General features: G+C 42.0%; 1 protein-coding gene across 2 annotated transcripts in view; it reads right to left on the bottom strand.

Annotated features, from left to right (window-relative positions):
• The window catches only part of SCN8A (sodium voltage-gated channel alpha subunit 8), a 175,938-nt gene that overhangs the window by 107,801 nt on the left and 48,533 nt on the right, over window positions 1–19,604 (bottom strand). For both annotated transcript variants that reach the window (XM_059403160.1, XM_059403158.1), the window contains exon 2: window positions 12,024–12,353. In XM_059403160.1, the coding sequence (XP_059259143.1) occupies window positions 12,024–12,299 (276 nt within the window). In that variant the 5' untranslated portion in view covers window positions 12,300–12,353. The remainder of the gene's footprint in view (window positions 1–12,023; window positions 12,354–19,604) is intronic.

The raw sequence follows: 19,604 nt of genomic DNA, 5'->3' as shown, positions 1-19,604 counted from the left end.
CTCCAACCCAGATCTGGAGCAGCTGACATGCTTCCTGCCCACACCCTTGTCACAGGAAGCCAACCCCAGCAGAAGAGTAGCGCTGGGCACCTGCTTCAGCACAGAGCCAGCAGGATGCTGCTCCCTAGAGGCCAGGCAGCTCTGAACCTCCTCCTCGGCCCCTCTTCCTCGCCGCCCTTCAGTGTGAATTTGCCTTTGATCTCCTTCCCCTTTGCCCTCTTAGGATACACAGACTGCAGCTGCTCTAGGGGAAAGCAAAACACATGTTCATTACGTAAAGCATGTTAGCCCCTCTAGTCTCTCTATTCATATTCCAGGAGAGTCTATATCCTTGCTCTCCTCTCTCTTAGCAGCAGTGTGGTTTCCATGGAGGCTCGGAGGCCACAAAGACTTGGATTTAAGACACAGCTCCAGTGCTTTGTAGTGTCATGATCTTTGTCCACTTGTTTGGGTTGTTAAGACGCAGTTTTCTTACTGATAAAATAGGGATAATGACTAATAGTACCTACTTGACCAGGTTCTGAGATTTAAATGAAGAGTCACCAAAAGTCCTCACTACCGTGCCTAGCACAGAACAAACCCCCAAAGGACGTGGTGAGGCTGCTGCGCGGCGGTCACACAGACCACAGCTGCTCCTGCCCTCTCGCTGCCAACATGCGGTGGCCACAGGGAGACCCCGAGGGCTACCGTTCACGTTAGTTAGTACCCACACACTTGGCACATGTCAGTAGGATAAGCCAGACCAAGTATCCAGTCACTAGGAGACACCCTTATGGCTGCACTGGCTCAAGACGGGCCCCAGATCTTATGTCAGACCTGAGAACTCTGAAAGTGGGAGAAAATAAACACGGCTTAGTATGCATACCCTGGGATCCAACCTGACCCCCTACATTAGGCTCCTGTCTTGGCAAACCACACTCCATGCTCTTGTCAAAACTACACTCACTGCTGGAAACAGTTCAGGCCTTCCCATGCCTCTCTGCCTTTGCATGCACCAGTCTTTCTACCTGAATTATTCTTTCTTCTCCTTTCCAACAGTTGAATTTTTTAACCATATTTTAATACTTTAAGGTCCAGCTCAACTATCACCTCCTCTCTGCAGGTGCCCCATTCAACTCTCTCGAACAGAATTATCCTTCCTTCCTGTGTGTCTCCACTTGGCACTTAATTCAATTAGAGCAGTTAACGTAGTGTTGTCATTTTCGTGTACACGTCTGTATCTCTCATTGGACTCTGAGATCTCTAAGGGCAAGGCTATGGTTTCCAGCTGCTGTTTCTCAGCTTAGCAAGCAGAGTGCATAATACGATGGCCATCTGGTACAAGGTGGAGAATTCCAACACGCATACTGAATATGTGAATTAATCTCAGACAGGAGGAATTGACCATACAACTATACAACTAACCTAGAACTATATGCAACTTGCCACTAGGTGTCTAATTGACCTTTTCCACCCTTTAGCTCATCCACCCATAAGAATGATTTGCTGTAGTTTGAAAAGTCGTCTCAACTTTTCTGTGTCTCAGGTCCCATGCTAAAGATACAGCCTGAAACAAATACATTAAAAAACGAAACAAAAAACCCAAAACACCATACCCTAACTTCATATTGAGGCCGTGTAGAATGCTAGAAAATTATCTAAAAGTGATAGAAGAAAACAAAACAAAAAATCAGTCTGCAGCATACGCTACAGAGACAGCATTGTATGGCAGAAAGACCATGAATATTAAATCACACATCGCTGTGCCTGGAACCTAACTCTACCACACACTCGCTCAGGGAATCTGAGCAATTAAGATTTCTGAGCCACAATATTTTCTTACTTATAAAAATATGCAACCTTCTACTGACAACTCCCTAATATTGGTAACCCTTAAGGACTGCAGCAAATTGGGGAGTCAATAATGATATCTAGAATTTGGGTGGTGTCAACCACGAAAGTAGCAGATGAAAGAAGGAGGTCTGAGGGGAGAAATGAGTTCAATGTTGAACGCACTGAGTTGACTGGAAACGCAGTTAGAGAGGCCTGGCAAGGTACAGGCTGGAGAGACAGATTCAAGAGGACTGAGAATGGGTGACATCACCCAGGGAGAGTGTGCCAAATGGGAGAAACGCGGGTACGGAACCTGGGAGAACACCAGCACTTAAGGGAGAGCTGCTGGAAATGGAAGAGAAGGAAAGATATAAGGAGCACTACACCAAGGAGAGAAGAACTGCAAGAATCAGGGAGTAATCAACAGTATCAAATCCAGCGGAGAAGTCTGGTGGGTTAAGAAGTAAAACAGTATCTGATAAATTTGGCAATTTGACGTCACAGAGGATCTTATCTTGAGAATGTCAGTGGAGAGGTAAGGATGCAGAGTTCGGCTGCAAGGATGGGGAAGAGGGTCGAAGGCAGGTTGTCCTGATGAGTGAAGGCTACTCTTTACCAGTCTGAACGACAGTAGAAGAGAGGTTAGGCTAGCTGGTGATGTGAGCTCAAGTGAGGGCTCGTAGAATGGTAGAGGCTTTGGGAGTGCTTATAGGCTGAGGGGAAGGAAACAGGATGAGAAGGGAAAGACTGACAGACCAGAAAAGTGAGAGGAAAACTGAGAGAGTGAGGTTCTGGAGAAGGTTGGAAGGCTGGGTCAAAGGCACAGGGAGAGGGACTGGTCTTGAACAGTAGACAGGGGACCTCATCTGCTAAAACTGGAGAGATTTTTTTATTCAAACTTGCTCCCACAGGCCAAACTTTGTAACCTCAACAAAGTGTCTGGAATATTCCTAGAGTCAATACTCTACTGACCAGAGTCTGTATCAAAAGGTCTACTGCTAGATTCAGAGTTGGCAGAAATGGTCATATAATGGGGCAATCCTAATCTTGAACTGTGTCAGACAGGGTTAATTAAATGTAAAGAACAATATGTAAAGTACTGACAACTCACATGAATTTGTAAACAATTAGAGAAGTATTCCTCTTTATAATGATGCCATAGGCTTGTTCTCTATGACTAAGAAAGGATTTAAAATATGGTTAATTACTATCAGCAGATGATCAATATCATGTGGTCTTGAGAGATCCTCCACTATTTCCAATGGCCATTATTAACTAACCCATTCAACAGGTCAATTTTTGTTAAAATACAAATATTTCACAATCCTGTAGAAGCCATCAGAGACTAACTAAACAATCAGAGACCTAAAACTGTCAATCAGTGTGGCTGAGGTGGTCAGCTCATTCTAGCTCATTCAATCTCACACACATTCTAGAATTCAGGTGAAGGTGTCTCTTCTACACGAACATGGCTCAGAGCTTTGGAACTGCAACTTTGTACTTGTGCAAGGAGTTGGGAAGACCTGAGGGATTTTTCTGGAGCAAATGCTGGGTTCATCTGCAGGTGGCCCTGTGACTCACACTGATGCTGAAAGGTACTGGACTCCTGCCTCTGCAGAAATCGAAGACTGGCAAAGTCTCTCAACAGAGTGATGATTCTGGTTTTTAAGTAACTCAGAATATCTGCATTATGGGTCCTTTTAAATATTATACTTGAGTGCTTGCTAAAGGCCTATTTAAGACACTGAGTACTTAGACAGCATGTAGCCTTTGATTCTTCTGTATTCTCCGCGTTGTCTCTTACCAAGGTATAGCACTGCAACCTCTCAAGTACCTGGGCCATATTATCTTTAATGCTCATACCATTATCTGTAATGATTTATTTCTTTACTTGTTTATTATCTGCCCCCCCAATGAAAACTAAGTTCTAAGAATAGCAGAAAAGGCTTGTCTGGTTTGTTCCCGAGGGCATGGAACAGAGCCTGGGCATACAGAAAACGCTCAATAACAATTTAATCAAATTTTCAAATGAATGACTGAATGCTCGACTCTGTCCTTAACCTTCCACAATCAATCACACAATCCTATCAGTTTATCTCCGTAACAGCTCTTGACTTCATCGACTGCCCTTACTTTTCACTTCCACTATCATAATTTGGACCCTCATCCCCTCATAGCTGGTCTCTGTCCCTCTGGTCCATCCTACAGACCACATTCACATCCCTAAAGCACTGCTTCAATCACATATCTGTACTCCCCAACACCTCCAGCAGTTCTCTGCTGTTTATCGAATAAAGACCAAACTTGATTGTCCTATACCGAGTCCTTTGTGATCCTGCTCCAGCCCTCCCTCCCAGGCCTCATTTCCTAAGACTCCTCACTCATTTCCCCACATTCCACGCAAACCAGACTACTCAGCATTTTCTTCCATTGTCCAACACCCTTGTCCCTGAGCCTTTGCTTGCATTGTTCTTTCTGCCTAGAATGTTTCAGTCGATCCCTCTTTTCTAAATTCTGAAGCCTGATTCAAAGACTACTCTTACTATGAATTATGTAAGGCCCTTTCTGGGGCTCCATTGTCAAATATTGTCTTATACTATGCACTGCCATGTTATAAGCTACTTAAGGATAAAGAGCGGACTTTATTAATCTTTGTTTCTCCAAAAGAACTGAACAGATCCCCTGCCCCACAGTGCCTCACATACAGGAAGCACTCAAGATGTATTTTTGTTGAATAAATGGGTCATGTTTTATATGAGGCAGCCCAATTTGGTGTATATTCCAATGTCCATTTCTCTCATTTCCTTTACAAGTCAGTTAATACAGAGCAGGTAAAACAACTCACACAGCCCAGAAGGAAGCAAAACACTTAATAAAAGTAGACACGACAGGACAACTTATAATATTCAGGAAATAACATCCTTCGTATAATACACACATGATACCAATAAACGAAGAAGAGATTCAAGCACTAGGTGGAGGCTATTAACCCATGGCTTTTGGTAGTCTTTTCCAATTCTAATTTTCTACAAGAGGAGAGATAAGACTGGTAGCACTTAACAACAGCCGTTCAGCCCTCTGAAAATATCTAAAAGGTCAGTAAAACTATTTACTGATCTACTTCCTCAGTCCCTCAAGGAAACTAATTCTCTGGGAAAGGAAAAGATATACTGGGAATCAGTCTCTTTTCCCTCCAGAGTTCAATTCATTTTGGTCAATGGGAAAATTTTTATTAGAAAAAATATCATAGTGTCACCTTCCATGTTCAAAGCACCCAGAAAAGTATATAGCGTTTCCACATGCATTATCTCCTAAGATTAATTTAATCAACAGATATGGATTGAGGGCTCACTGTAGGGTAGGCACTGTGCCAGCTGATGACCACACAAGAGGATGAACAATGAACAGAAAAATATACGGCAGGTGTTGCTAAGCTATGGAGAAAAATGAAGCGGGGCTAGAGCAATAGGCTGCTTTGTTTTACATAGGCTAGTCAGGAAATGATCTTCCCAACAACCTGGCAAAATAGGTGGGATATTAGCTATTAGCATAATCTTAATTTCCTAGATTAGGGAAACTGACAGCCTGAATGGTTAAGTAACATGCTCAAGATTGCTTGCAGTAGACGGGAACAGGATCAGAAACCAGATTTCCCAACACTTGGTCTATTGCTAAGGTTTTAATGCTCAACTAAATTCCTTCCCCTCTAGAGAATGATGCTTGGAGAGTAGAAAAGCACCTCATACATGCGCATCCTTAACCCATCACCTGCTTGCCTCCCACTAGCACACAAACATTTGTCTCACTTTGATTTAGAGGATAAAATAAAAGAAACACTATTTTAAAAAATATTATTGCAAAATGGCTTTTTGTAAAAATAAAGTTTTGAAATATGTAGTTTTTATTTAGAACAAAAAGGAGCATCCAGGCTTATCGTGCAAAAGCAGGAAATGCAACACCTCTCATTAGCAATACTTCAAATCACACCTAATGAACATAAACTCTCCTTTAACAGTCTGTCTCTGCTCTGCACACCTGTTGAAGAGTGTGTGAAAACAGATTCAGCAAGGATTTTCTCCCAGGAATGCATGGGACTGCGTGCATGCATGCGTGTGTGTGTGTGTGTGTGTGTACGTGTGCATGTGTGTAAGGAAAAAAGTAAAAACATTGCTGGGAACAGGATGTCCTGCTATAGCTAACGTGAATTAAATCTAAAAACCACTTCTTAGTAAAAGTTGGGCTGCAAATCTTAATGTATCATAGAAATCCAGAAGGAGAAGGGATTAGGTCTGGTGTAGAGAATCAAGTCAGGCTCTAAGAAAGAAGAGGCCCTAGGGTGTGGATGAATGGTGGAGTGTCCAAAGGTGAAGTTAAAGGACAGTACATTCTAAGAGGCGGAATTGGAGTCCAGGAGGCAGGGGACACTCGGGAAACAGGAAAGCAGGTTGCCATAGCTGAAATATGCTATGTGATAGACATATGTGTGAAATAGAATTAGGAGGATATAGATAAAGGTCCGACTCTTATCTTGCATATATTATAGGTGAGGAAATTGAAGCCCAGAGGAATTTGAGTGATTTGGTCAAGGGCAAACAAGGAGCAAAGGAAGAACTAAAACGGAAGTGTTTATATTGCCAGTTAGGTGCTCTTTTCACTATCACATTCTGTCAGTAGGCTGGAGGACTGGGACAGGTCGGAAATCATGCTCCCATCAAAAGTAAAAATATGGGGGCGCCTGGGTGGCTCAGTCAGTTAAGTGTCCGAGTCCTGATTCCAATTCAGGCATGATCAGGGTCACAAGATTCAGCTGCCCTTGTCCCTCTCCCTATGCCCCCGCCTCTTCTTCTCTAAAAAGAAAAAAAGAGAGAGAGAGAAGTAAAAGTATGTAGGGAGGTTAAGTAAACTGCCTTCAGATTACATGTCCAGCTGAAGAGTTGCAGGAGTACTGACACTGAGCCCAAGTCTCTGGAATGGCTTCTCCCATGCTGCTCGACAACTCAGCTCCTTCACTTCCAAAGATAAAATACTGGAGCTAATACAGACACCATCCTTTCCTTTAGAAGTCCTGTGCTTCTTAGGACCCATCCTTAAAAGAGTTATTAAACCATAGGGATTATCAGGAATGTGAATGAAAAAGCAGGTTCTTTTTTCTATCTCTAAATTTGCCTGCCTAGCTTCAGAAGAACTGAGCCAGTGAAGCTGAGAATCGATTAATAAAGTATTAGGAGCGCCTGGGTGGTTCAGTGGGTTAAAGCCTCTGCCTTCGGCTCAGGTCATGATCCCAGGGTCCTGGGATGGAGCCCTGCATCGGGCTCTCTGCTCAGCGGGGAGCTTGCTTTTCTCTCTCTGCCTGCCTCTCTGCCTACTTGTGATCTCTGTCAAATAAATAAATAAATAATAAAAATAAAATATTAGAAAAGTGGAGAACCAGAAATGTAACAAACTTGAGTTAGGAGGCATGGGTTTGAGCCCTGGCTCCACCACGAACACTGCTGTTGGTTTTTTGGGGGTGGGGAGTAGAGGGGGAAGAAGGGCTATACATTTTTTTAAAACATTTTATTTATTTATTTGTCAGAGAGAGAAAGAGCACAAGTTGGGGAGGGGCAGAGTGAGAGGGAGAAGCAGACTTCCAACTTGGCAGGGAGTCTGATGTAGGACTTGATCCCAGGGCCCTGAGATCATGACCTGAGCCTATGGCAGATGCTCCATGGACTGAGCCACCCAGGCACCCCTAATGGTGGCTTTTGACAAGTACTTCCCCTCATTAAATTTATAAAAGGAGGAAGTTGAATTACCTGATGTCTAAGGATATAATATTCTAATTTTCTATGATTCTAGGTAGATTCCAATTTGCAGGAAAAGAGAAATGAAGACGTGAAAGTAAACTGAACTTTCGGAAACCACATGTAACTTCTTAATGCAATAGGCACATGCTCTATTTAAAGGCACATCAGTCCATCCCATAATTGAGATTTTTGTTCATAAGACTTTCTTATAAGAGGATATACCCATGGAAGAAAATGGACACATAGATCAATCACCAATTTAAGAAGTGGGAAAAGAAGTACAAGCCAACTCTGAAGGACTTTTCAAGCTAATCCATAGACTTTCCTGCTGCACTACTTAAGATAGTTATCAGGAATATATGTGGCCATTTGAAATTGGACAAGTTATTATTGAGAACTGGAGAGACAGAAAGACACTCCTTCAAGTAATAGAAAGTCCTTGATTTGCTTTATTAAAAAAGCTGAGGGGCACCTGGGTGGCTCAGTCATTAAGCGTCTGCCTTCAGCTCGGGTCATGATCCTGGGGTCCTGGGGTCCTGGGATCAAGCCCCACATCAGGCTTCCTGCCTGAGAGAAGCCTGCTTCTCCCTCTCCCACTCCCCCTGCTTGTGTTCCCTTCTCACTGTGTCTCTCTCTGTCAAATATATAAATAAAATCTTTAAAAAACAACAACAAAAAAAAGCTTAGAAGGGGGAGAAGTGAGTTGAGAATTTACACGGATAAAATGTAAGATTTCCTAGCTTCAGAGAAGGGAAAAGAAATAACAAAATTAAGACTTCAATGGGCTTATGAAAAGAGCAGAAAGAAAAACCAAGAACAAAGGTATTCAGAAGAGTTCAAGTTCCTTAGAATACTTATTTGTTTTTGCCAAAAAAAAAATGTATATATATATTTATACATATAAACTCTGGAAGACCCTCCTAACAGTGGTTACCTGTTCAGGGAGGCAGGAAGTGAGCAGATGAGGGAGAGCTGTAAAGGGGAGACTTTTCACTGAGTATCTTCAATTGAGTGTTTAACCATGTAGGTACATGACTTATTTTTATTTAACATAAGTAAGTAAGTAAATAAACATCCCCTAAATTCAATTATTTGCAAGAAACAATTGAAATACAAGAAAGCCAAAGAAAGGAGACATTAGAACAAAGTACCAAGAGACAAAGAAAATGTAGCACTGGGAGGACGGAGGAAATCCAAAGAGAGGATAACCTAGACTGTTTTTTGAGGACCTGTTGGGAGTGAAATGCAACATGGACAAGACTGCCGCAAGGACCTCAAGAAGTTTATGACAGCTCAAACCAGTCCCAGCTGGCACAAGAGGATCTTGAAATGACGACACACAGGTTTATGTCCCTGTGTCCCGGGAGAGTGTGAAATCCACAGTGGAATAAAACCAGAACTGTACTAATAGGGAAGGAGTTTTCTTTCACCCTCTATAATAGAGGGAAGGAAATGAGAAACCAGTTCCAGTGAGAGCCATAAAAATGATTAATTCTGTAGAAAATGAGACCTATAAGGAAAAGAAAAGAAATCCACTTGTATCATTTAGCAAAGAAATTCTATTTTGCAAGAATTATTTAAGGCAGTCCCCAGGAAAAACAAACGCAAGGAAATGTCCCCTTAAAGTCATTTCTACTCTCAATATTTTTTGATTTGTGGGTTAATTCCCAGTGTGCTTCCTTGTAGAGGAGACCTTGCTAATTTGGCCTAGAGAAAGGCCTAGTTAGTAAGAAGTATTAGTAATGCCAGTGAAGATTTGCAGATAAACTTGAGCAAGCCTAATATTAATCAACTAAAAAAATCCCTTGCTTTGGGGTGCTTCACTGGCTTAGTGGGTGGAGCATGTGATTCTTGATTTTGGGGTTGTAAGTTTGAGCCCCATGTTGGGTGCTGAGATTACTTAAAAATAAAATCTTTAAAAAAATCCCTTGATTAACAGCATAATTAATACTTCTCAAGTGCTACTAATGTTCTGTCTTGTCATGAGTGTTAGTGTGTCTGCTTTATAATAGCCATTAATCTATGCATTTATGTTTTATGAATTTTTCGCATGGCGGTATGTTTCACAATAAAAAAAAAATTAGAAAAAAAATACACTTAAAGTTCTCCTTTCTGCAAACTATTTACTCTTATGATGAGGCCAAACACTAAAGTCAGCTCGTCTATCATGAAGAGCCAGTCGGTAATGGAGCTCCATCAACATCTATCCTATGCAAGGGATGATACCTATCAGGGCCAGAGACCTACCCTGTCTGAAGACTCACTCCGGTTCCAGGGACACTGACACCTGGGGTATTGGAGGAGAGAAGGGGCTATCTATGGGGCAGCAACCAGGGGAAAAGGCACGCAAAAGAAAACTGGCTCTGACAACCAACAGCTCTATGTATTCTTCCTACATTAGGTCAGGTTTAAGAAAGGGAGACTTAATTTGCATTTGAGTTAGAAAAATAAACAGTTCAAATAAAACCAAAGAGGTTTTAGCTACCTGAAAGTTCAGGGTCCAAGGGGCTTTACTTACCTTCTTATTGCTGTAAGAGTTTCTGAAAAAGTTGTACCATTGGCCAATTCACCTAAAGAGGCACAACTTAAGCCCTGTGATTTTTCACTGCTTTGTACCTCTTCTAAGATCATGGATATAAGGGTAGGAAAGAACAAGGAAACATTTCTAAAAATATTTCAGAATTTTACAATGAATGAAATTTTTGTCTAAAAATAGCCGAAGATTCCATGTTCCCTCATTCACTAATCCAGAATGTTACAGCCTACCCCATCCCTCCCCCATCTACCCCACTTGGCAAAGGCCCAGATTACAAAGTCGGATTTGAAAAAAGGGAAGAAAAAATGAGGAAATTAATGAAAGTTTATGAAAACTACTCAGTTCCAAAACTTGATGTGTGAAAAAGTCCTTAAAAATTCTGTCCAACTTCTCAGTTCTAGATGAGAAAATTTAGGCCCAGAGAGGTAGCATAGCTTGCTAACGGACATAAACTCGTTTTGATAAGTTTTTTTCTTTATTTACAACTTTATTTTCCTATAATCTATTTGTGGTAGCTTGAACAATACACATACAACAAAAGAGAAATACAGATAATAAACGTGGTGAATTATGGTAGAGTCAGGAGTTTTTACTTCTGGTCTACTGTTATTTCTATCATATTATGCTTGTTTCTGAAACTTTCTGCATTTCTCAGTGGAAGATAAAGATTACTCTTGCTACTTTGTTTTCTATTATGGTGCTGTCCTGAGCTGCAACAGAAGTGAGTGAAGGACTATTTCGTGTAGACAACGTCTTAATTATTTTTACCATCATGAACCAAAAATGACTCCACAATTATAGCGAGGTCAAGAGAGGTACTGGTCTCATCTTACTTCTGTCCCATTATTAAGCCAAGAAACTAAAATTTCTTCCAAATTATAAGACTGAAGGACAAGTTAGGGGAAGTTTATGAGGCAGTTTTGTTAATAAAGACAGTTCAGGTAAGCTCAGTATTTATGAATATGTAATTACACAAAGCCTTTTCTCCCCTCACCTATCAATCTAATTCTTTAAATGACATTTATCAAATGAGGGATCCCTAAAATGGTATCTGATGTCATTCCTCAGTATGCAATGGCTCGTTAGTTGGCTGGTGGATTAACTAGGGGGCTTTGCTTCTCCACCTGTTGCCTTGTTTCAAAAGATAATCATGAGAAAGAAACCCACAGTTTGGTCAAATATTTGTTAAGGGAGCCTGAAATTCTTGGCCAAATGAAGACTAGTGTTTATTTGTTTACTCACTTTGCTTCTTACTGGTAGGAATAACAGAATGGACTCTAATGTAAGAATGAGTGGTGGCTCAACCCAGACAACTGAGTAACAAGGCCAAACACCGGCTCTCTTCACTGTCCCAGTCTGGTTCACCTTATTCTGCTCCTATCTCCAACAGCTATGATCTAATGTCACCACAGGACAGAGAAAGTTTGGACAGAGTACACATACCTCATTTCCTTTATAGGAACAATAGGCTTTGCTGATATTGTAATAGTTACAGCATCTTTATAGTTAAAGATAGAATTTGGAATGTGTGTGGGAGAAATTCTACCTGGCTATATCATCTTTCACTATGCCGGCTTTTTTGGACTCTATTAAATAATCCCACTGCATTTATGTTCTCTTTTGTTTTGTTTTAATCTGTTTTCATCTTCTTCTGATCTGGCCTGGAGCCAAACACAGAAGTCTTATTAACAGAGTTGAGCAGTGTTAAGACCCACGAATGACCCTGAGCAGCAATTAAACTGAAAAAAATAAACCCCGTTAACCAGAACTGAAACAAAAGGTTAGCTACTTATCCAAACTTGGGCAAAAGGACAGCTCTTTCTCCCAGTCTCCCCTAAGCCTGTTAGGACAGGGGGTCTGAAGCTGGGTCGCCGCCTCCTCCAACTCACTTTCTGCGTCAAATAGTATGGGTCAAAGTCCTCCAGGGGAACCGCAACCAGGCCTTGTGGGATGTCCCCATAGATGAAAGGCAGGCTCTTCCCTGCCTCCAGGTCACTGTTTGGCTTGGGCTTGCTGTCCTCATCGTCTTCGCGATGGCTGCCCTCGGCCTTCGGCGGTTTCTTGAGCTTGCTCTCGGCAATGCGCCTCTCGATGTTTGCCAGTGACTCGGGGGTGAAAGGCTTGAAACTGTCAGGGCCTGGTGGTGCGAGCAGCCGCGCTGCCATCTTCTCATCCTGCAGCAGCTTCGTTAGTTGTGCTGCGGCCGGGACAGGTCAGCTCTGGAAGAAACGGCAACACAGACATCAGTAATCAATTGCTGCTCTGAAAAGAGGCCAGACCAAACCATCTCACTCCCGACCTTTATTCACAACGTCCGCAACACACAGCTTCTTCCATGACTCGGTTATTTTTCTCTCTAGAAAATCTGTGGCGTGAGCAGGCTAGGTGAGGCTCATAACTGCCCCTCCGGGACTGGCTAGCCAGGAAGATCCCAAGATGGGAGTTTCCTGAGCTGCTAGTTTTTCTTCTTGACTTAGATGCCACTCACTGTTTGCACCCGCATATGACTACCGAGTTACATTCCATTCCCTCGTGGAACTCCTATTCTAATAAGGCATATTTAATATTACCCAGGGGCACATGTTAGCTTGGGGAGCCTTATATGCTCAAGGCACCTTCCTTTCCTGGTACTCTAGTCCCTAAAGAAATACTCTTCCTTCCAAATACAACGCAAGGGCAAACTGTCACTCTTTTCCAATGTCAGTTTCTGAAAACACTAAACCCTTCAAAACTTTAAGGTTTGCACAAAATGTAGATCAAAGAGCTGCCATCTACTTTGGCTCTTCCGTTTCAAGTTATTTTTCAATTCATCAAGATTTGTAAAACCCATCTGGTATGAGAGTCCAGAAGTACCTCTTCGATGACCGAGATCCGGCCAGGGACAGCTGGGGGTGGGGCGGGGGAACCAAACGGCAGAGGACGCTCGGAGAACTTCTGAACACAGCACTGCAGCGCCTGCCGCAGGGCAAAGGAGGGCAGAAAGGCCTGTGTGCGGCCCAGATGAGCTCAAACCAGGAAGGACACAGGTGAGGAGAGAACAACAAACCAAACGTCCCTTCTAAAAGGAAAAATGAGGGGCCCCTGGGTGGCTCAGTGGGCTAAAGCCTCTGCCCTTGGCTCAGGTCATGATCCCAGGGTCCTGGGATCAAGCCCCAAAATTGGGCTCCCTACTCAGTGAAGGGCCTGCTTCCTCCTCTCTCTCTCTCTGCCTGCCTCTCAGCCTATGTATGATCTCTGTCTGTCAAATAAATAAATAAATAAATAAAATCTTTTTTAAAAATGAAAAATAAAAAAATAAAAGGAAAAATTAGGTAGGGCTGTACTAGGCCCCATGATCTCTAAGCATGGGATTTGAAAAGCGCATTTGCATGTTTAAACAGAGTCCTGGGTTATTTAAAACACACCTTAGAGGCACTGGGGTGGCTCAGTAGGTTTAGAGTCCAACTCTTGACTTCAGCTCAAATCAGGATCTCAGGGTCCTGAGATTGAGCCCCACCCCATTGGGCTCAACAGGGAGTCTGCTTGAGATTCTCTTTCTCCCTCTCTTCCTCTGCCTCTCCCCAGGCTCACACACACACATACACTCTCTCTCTCTTTCTGAATGAATGAATGAATAAATAAATAAATAAATAAAATCTTTAAACCAAACCATGCCAAACACACCTTGAAATAGAGTAATTCCTAACATCAAAAACAAACAGTGTTTATTGCCTATCACAAAAGCACCTGAGCAGGGGAGTCTTACCAGGAAAGCTTCAAGACTTTACCAGCATTTCATCTGGTGCTCATGGTGCTGCTTTTGCCGTTCTGTGAGCTCCACAAAGACAATCTGGGAAATTTTTTTAAAAGGCTAAAGATTGTTCTTTCCCTCCTACTTAGCCCTCAGGGTCCACTTCAAGGCAAGTATCCATAAAACTCAAGGCTCCTCAAGAGAACAGTAGTAGAGTTAACTCTAAATAATTTGAGAGTGAAATACCCAAGGGCTCCTTTCATAAACACACCCGCAGAGATCCCAGATTTCTCTAGTGGTGGTGATTGAAAAGTGTTGCAAAGGCAGTGTGTAGTGTCTCTATGTGGCTGGTCAGCTCACTCCCTCACCGCGTGGGGCTAATGAGGCCAGAACCACAAGTCTTCCCCCACAAAGACCAGAGAGCTCCATGCTGCACCAGAAAAAAACCCCAATGTTCCCCAGACCATAGGGTCCAAGAAATCATTTTCAAGTATGATGCACAGAATTTCTGAGATGCAAGGGATTTTACAGACACAGTCCATTTCTTCTTTTAGATTAGGAAATTTGGGGTCCTAAGAGATTGGACAATTTGCCCAAGGTCACAGGGCCAGGATAAAAACCACAGCCAAAGTGCTTTTGACTCTCCATCTCATACTTCTTTTATTGTGACCAGTGCCAGTCACTCACCCTTCTGTCCTGCTCTAACCCCCAGTACTCCCAGCAGGAACAATCTGGATCATCAGGTAAATCACAGGGAAATGCCACTGGTTTTGCTGATCTAAGACTTTATTCACAACGTCTTCCTCAAGCTAGAAATCCTTTTCTCTCATTCCTTTCCTCCTCTGTATCCCTGAATTATCTCCAGTAAATGTCCACTCTTCTACACCACCTTCCCACCAGCTGCAGCCTTTCCCCCTTGTGAACTCCTATAAGCTTTACCAGGATCTTAGCTGATACTTATCCACCACTTACTATGTTTCAGGCACTGGTCCAAGCACCTTGCTTCTATTAAGTCACTTAATCTCCAGGACAACATATGAGGTAGGTATCATTATTCTTCCCTTTTCAGAGATGAGGAAACAGATACCTAATACAGCCTACTCAAAGTTACACAGCTAGAAAATGGCAAACCAGGATTCAAAACAACCTATTTGCACTTGTTGTGTCTTTTGGTCATGGTCGAATTGCACCCTGTAAGTTCCCAGAGGGCAAGAGTGGTGCCTTGAACTCCTTCTGCATCCCTTTCACAAATGATAGGATTATGCCTGAAACCCATAATTTCTTCAAATACCTGGGACCTCTTGGTTCTCACAGTCACACTCATTCTCGAACCTGGGTCATCCTCAGTTGCTATCTAGAGGACAAAGAATACTGCAAGAGTTGCTGCCACATGGAAGCAACCCAAATGTCCATCGGAAGGTGAATGGATATAAAAGCGAAAATAAATGTGAATAAAATGTAAAAGAGAAAAAAAGAAAGAAAGAAAGATGAATGGATAAAGTTTGTGGTATGTGTGCATACACACACACACACACACACACACACACACACACACAGGAATATTACTCAGCCATAAAAAAGAATGACATCTTGTGTGCCTGGGTGGCTCAGAGGGTTAAAGCCTCGGCTCAGGTCATGATCCTGGGGTCCTGGGGTCGAGCTCCACAATGGGCTCTCTGCTTACCAGGGAGCCTGCTTCCTCCTCTCTCTCTGCCTTCCTCTCTGCCTGCTTGTGATCTCTGTCAAATAAATGGATGAAATCTTTAAAAAAAAAAAAAAAAAAAAAGACATCTTGCCATTTGCAACCACACAGAGAGACCTAGAAGGCTTAATGCTAAGTGAGGTAAGTCAGACAGAAAAAGACAAAAACCATATGATTTCACTTTTATGTAGACTCTAAAACAAACAAACAGCAGAAATAGACCATAAACACAGAAAACAAACTGATGGTTGGCAAGGCGGGGCAGCACTGGGGTGATGGGCAAAGTAGATGACAGGGAGGGGGAGATACAGGCTTCCAGTTGTGGAAAGAATACATCACAGGAATGAAAGGCACAGCACAGGGAATATGGTCAATGGTACAGTCATAGAGTTCATGGTGACAGATGGTAGCTACACTCGTGGTAAGCATAGATTAGACTTGTCCAGTCACTATGCTATACACCTGAAACTAATGTAACATTGTGTGTCAGCTACAATCCCAACTGAAAAAACGAATATACTGCAAGAGGAAGTGACTGGAGATGCTGACAATGCCTGGGTCTGACTGGACACCCCAGCATTCTTCATAGGTCAAGCTGTCCAAGGCTAAGTTCTCTGCCTTTGCTTCCAGATCCTGTTTCCTCCTGCCCTCCCCAAGACCATGGTCCCTCAATGATCCCAGCTTTCCCTCACATTCCCAATCTTTACTTTTCCTTTCCTGTTTCTTCATCTTTTCCCTTTATATATCCCACCCCACTCTCTCTCCATGTGGCTTAAGATTCCCATTCTATTCCACATTGTCCTGGTCCTATCCACAACTAGTCTTTTCTTCTCTAAGGGCTGGTCCTCAGCAATCTTTCTGTCACCCTCTTTCTTTCAGGGAGCTCATCTACTCAGCATAATCTGTCCCTGGGTGATTTTCGGATTTTGTTCACCAGCCCTAATTGTTCTCCTGAGTCTCACAACTGGCTGTCACCACTTCAAAATTAAACATGTAAAACCACTCATCTCTATACTTCCCAAACTGATTCTTTCTCCTGGATTTCTCAATTCTGTTATTAGAGCCATCATTTTTCCAGCCATCTAGCAATGACTCTCAGTCATCTTTGCCCTATCATTCTTTGCTGTGCTTGCCCAACCAGTGACGAGCCTTACTGACCCTTCTTTCTTCTGAGTTTCCTCTTTCAACAGTATCACCTGCATTCTGGTCCTGCTAGAACAGCCTTCACTTGTAGACCAGTCCTCAGACCACCAGACACATCTCTGCTTCCATGATGTCATTTCCCTCCCTCAAACTTATCAGAGTTATAGGACACAGTCCAAATTTTGGCCACTCTACTGCCATTCAAGGTCTTCTACAACCTTACACTTCTCAAACATTCTCTTCTGTTCTTCCCTGCAAGAACATCTACTCTGGTGACTGTTTATTGTTCTGATTTTCTAGGCTTTTTTTTTTTTTTAAGGTAGAACATAATAAAGTATACAGATCTCAAGTGCACAGATTGGTTATTTTGTACAAACAGATATACCTGTGTAACCAGCACCCAGATTAAGTTATAGAAGATTTATTCTAGAAGCCAGACAACTCTCTGGAGCTCCCTTGTCAATAACCACCACCATCACCAGTAACCTACCAAGGGCTAGCCTGCCATCTATCTCCATAGATTAGTTTGGCAGGTTCCTGAACTTCATATAAGTAGAACATCAAATACTCTTCAAGGTCTAGCTTCTTTCACTCAACATTATTTCTCTGAAATTTATCTCTATTGTGTTTGTACAAGTAGTTCAGTCTTTTTATTGCTGGGCAGTTTATGTAGGAATCCAGCACAGTTTATCCATTTTACCTTGATAGACATCGAGGTTGTTTGTTGTTTTAGGCCATTATGGACAAAAGCTTAGCAGCTTAGCTAAGGGTCCTTAGCAGGACATTTTTGCACATGTCTTCTGCTGGCATCTATGTGTTCATTTCTTTTTTTTTTTTTTTTAAGGTTTTATTTATTTATTTGACAGAAAGAGATCACAAGTAGGCAGAGAGGCAGGCGGGGGTGGGGGGGAAGCAGGCTCCCTGCTGAGCAGAGAGCCTCATGTGGGGCTTGATACCAGGACCCTGAGATCATGACCTGAGCTGAAAGCAGAGGCTTTAACCCACTGAGCCACCCAGGCACCCCTATGTGTTCATTTCTATTCAGGTAGAAACAGGAGTGGAATGCTGGGGTTAAATGAGGGCATGTGTTAGTCTTGCTTTGATAATACCTCCAGAAACGTTAAGAGACGTTCAGTTGCTCTGTATCTTCACCAGACTTCAAAATGACAGGTTTCTTTATTTCACCCTTTCTAGTGGGTATATATACAGGTACTGCACAGGTTTTAAAAAATAATAATTTATTGAGGTGAAATTTATATAACCTAAAATGAACTATTTGAGAGTGAACCAACCAGTGGCGATTGGTACACTCATAATGTAGTGCAATCACCATGTCTGTTTAGTTCCAAAACATTTCCACCACTCCAGAGTAAAACCCTTTACCCATTAATCAGTTTCTCTTCATTCCTCTTCCTGTCCTGGCAGCCATCAGTCTGTGTTCTGTCTCTCTTGATCTATTCCGGATATTCATACAAATGGAATCTTAAAATAAGTAATCTTTTGGGTCTGCCTTCTTTCACTTAGCATAATGTTTTTGTTTTTAGTTTCTATTTATTTTTTTTAAAGATTCATTTATTTGAGAGCAAGAGAGAGAGAGAAAGATCGAGGAAGAGCAGGGGGGAGGGAGAGAGGGAGAAGCAGACTCCCCACTGAACAGGGAGCCCGAAGGGGGGCTCGATCCCAGGACCCTGAGATCCTGACCTGAGCTGAAGGCCGATGTTCAAGAGCATGTTTAATTTTTTGAGGAAATGCCAAACTTTCTGCACAGTGGCTGAGCCATTTTGCATTCTCACCAACAATGTAATAAGGATCCAATGTCTCTATATCCTAGGCAACGTTTATTTTCCTTTTAAATTTTTAAATTTTTTTTTTTTTTTTATTACGGTAGCACAGCCATCCTAGTGGGCGTGTGTGATGTCTCGTCATGGGTTTTGGTTTGCATTTCTCCAATGACAAGAGGTTGATCAATTTTCCCTGTTTGCTGGTTTACTGGAGTTTTAATTGGCTTTTTTTCTGAGGGTATTGAGCACCTTTTCACATGCTTACTGACTATTTAGATACCCTCCTTTGTGAAACTCTAGTTTAAGTCTTTGGTCACTTTTTTCTATTGGGCACCTGTATTATTGATTTTTGGGAGTTCTTTGGATATTTTCCATATAAGTCATCAGTCAGATATATCTCAAATGTTTTTCTCCTTTTTACTTTCCTAGTGGTATCTTTTGATCAAAAGTAGTTCTTAATTTTGCTAAAATCCAAACTAACCATCTTCTCTTTCATGTTTTCTTTGTTCTGAGAAATCTTTGCTTATCCCAAGGTCATGCAGCTGTTAGTCTTTTTTTTTTTTTTTCTTTTAAAAGCTTCATTACTTTACCTTTCTTATTTAGATTTCAAATAATTTGGAATTGATTTTTGTATAGATAAGATAGAGGTCTAGGTTCTTTTTCTTCTTTTTTTCCTACATGGATATCTAATTGCCCAGGTATCACTCAATAAAAAGGCTGGTCACTGTTATTCTCATTGACTTCTAAATATACTTTCATTTTCTTGTTTTAAATCTCCTGAAGTCTTTCTCTCCTTTTCATTTAAGTTCTATTCATCCATTTAAACCAGCTTAAATTCTTCTTCTGAGGAAACTGTCTTGCAAAAAGTAAAAAATAAACTTTTTAGATCTAGAAGGAACTTGGAGACCATCTAGTCCAACTTTCCTTGCTTTATTTTACAGATAAGAGAAGTTTCCAGTAAGCAAGAAAGGCTGAGTTATCTAACTGCTAATTAGTGGTACATGTAGAGATAGGGCACAAGTCTCTTGGCCTCCAACAAAATGCTCTTCTCACCATATCACACAGCCTCTTAGGCAATGCACCTTGCCCATCACAGCAACCCAGTCTCAGCTTT

Source organism: Mustela nigripes, chromosome 6 (assembly GCF_022355385.1).
Source record: "Mustela nigripes isolate SB6536 chromosome 6, MUSNIG.SB6536, whole genome shotgun sequence".
NCBI lineage: Eukaryota > Metazoa > Chordata > Mammalia > Carnivora > Mustelidae > Mustela > Mustela nigripes.
This window is presented reverse-complemented; position numbering and strand designations above follow the sequence as displayed.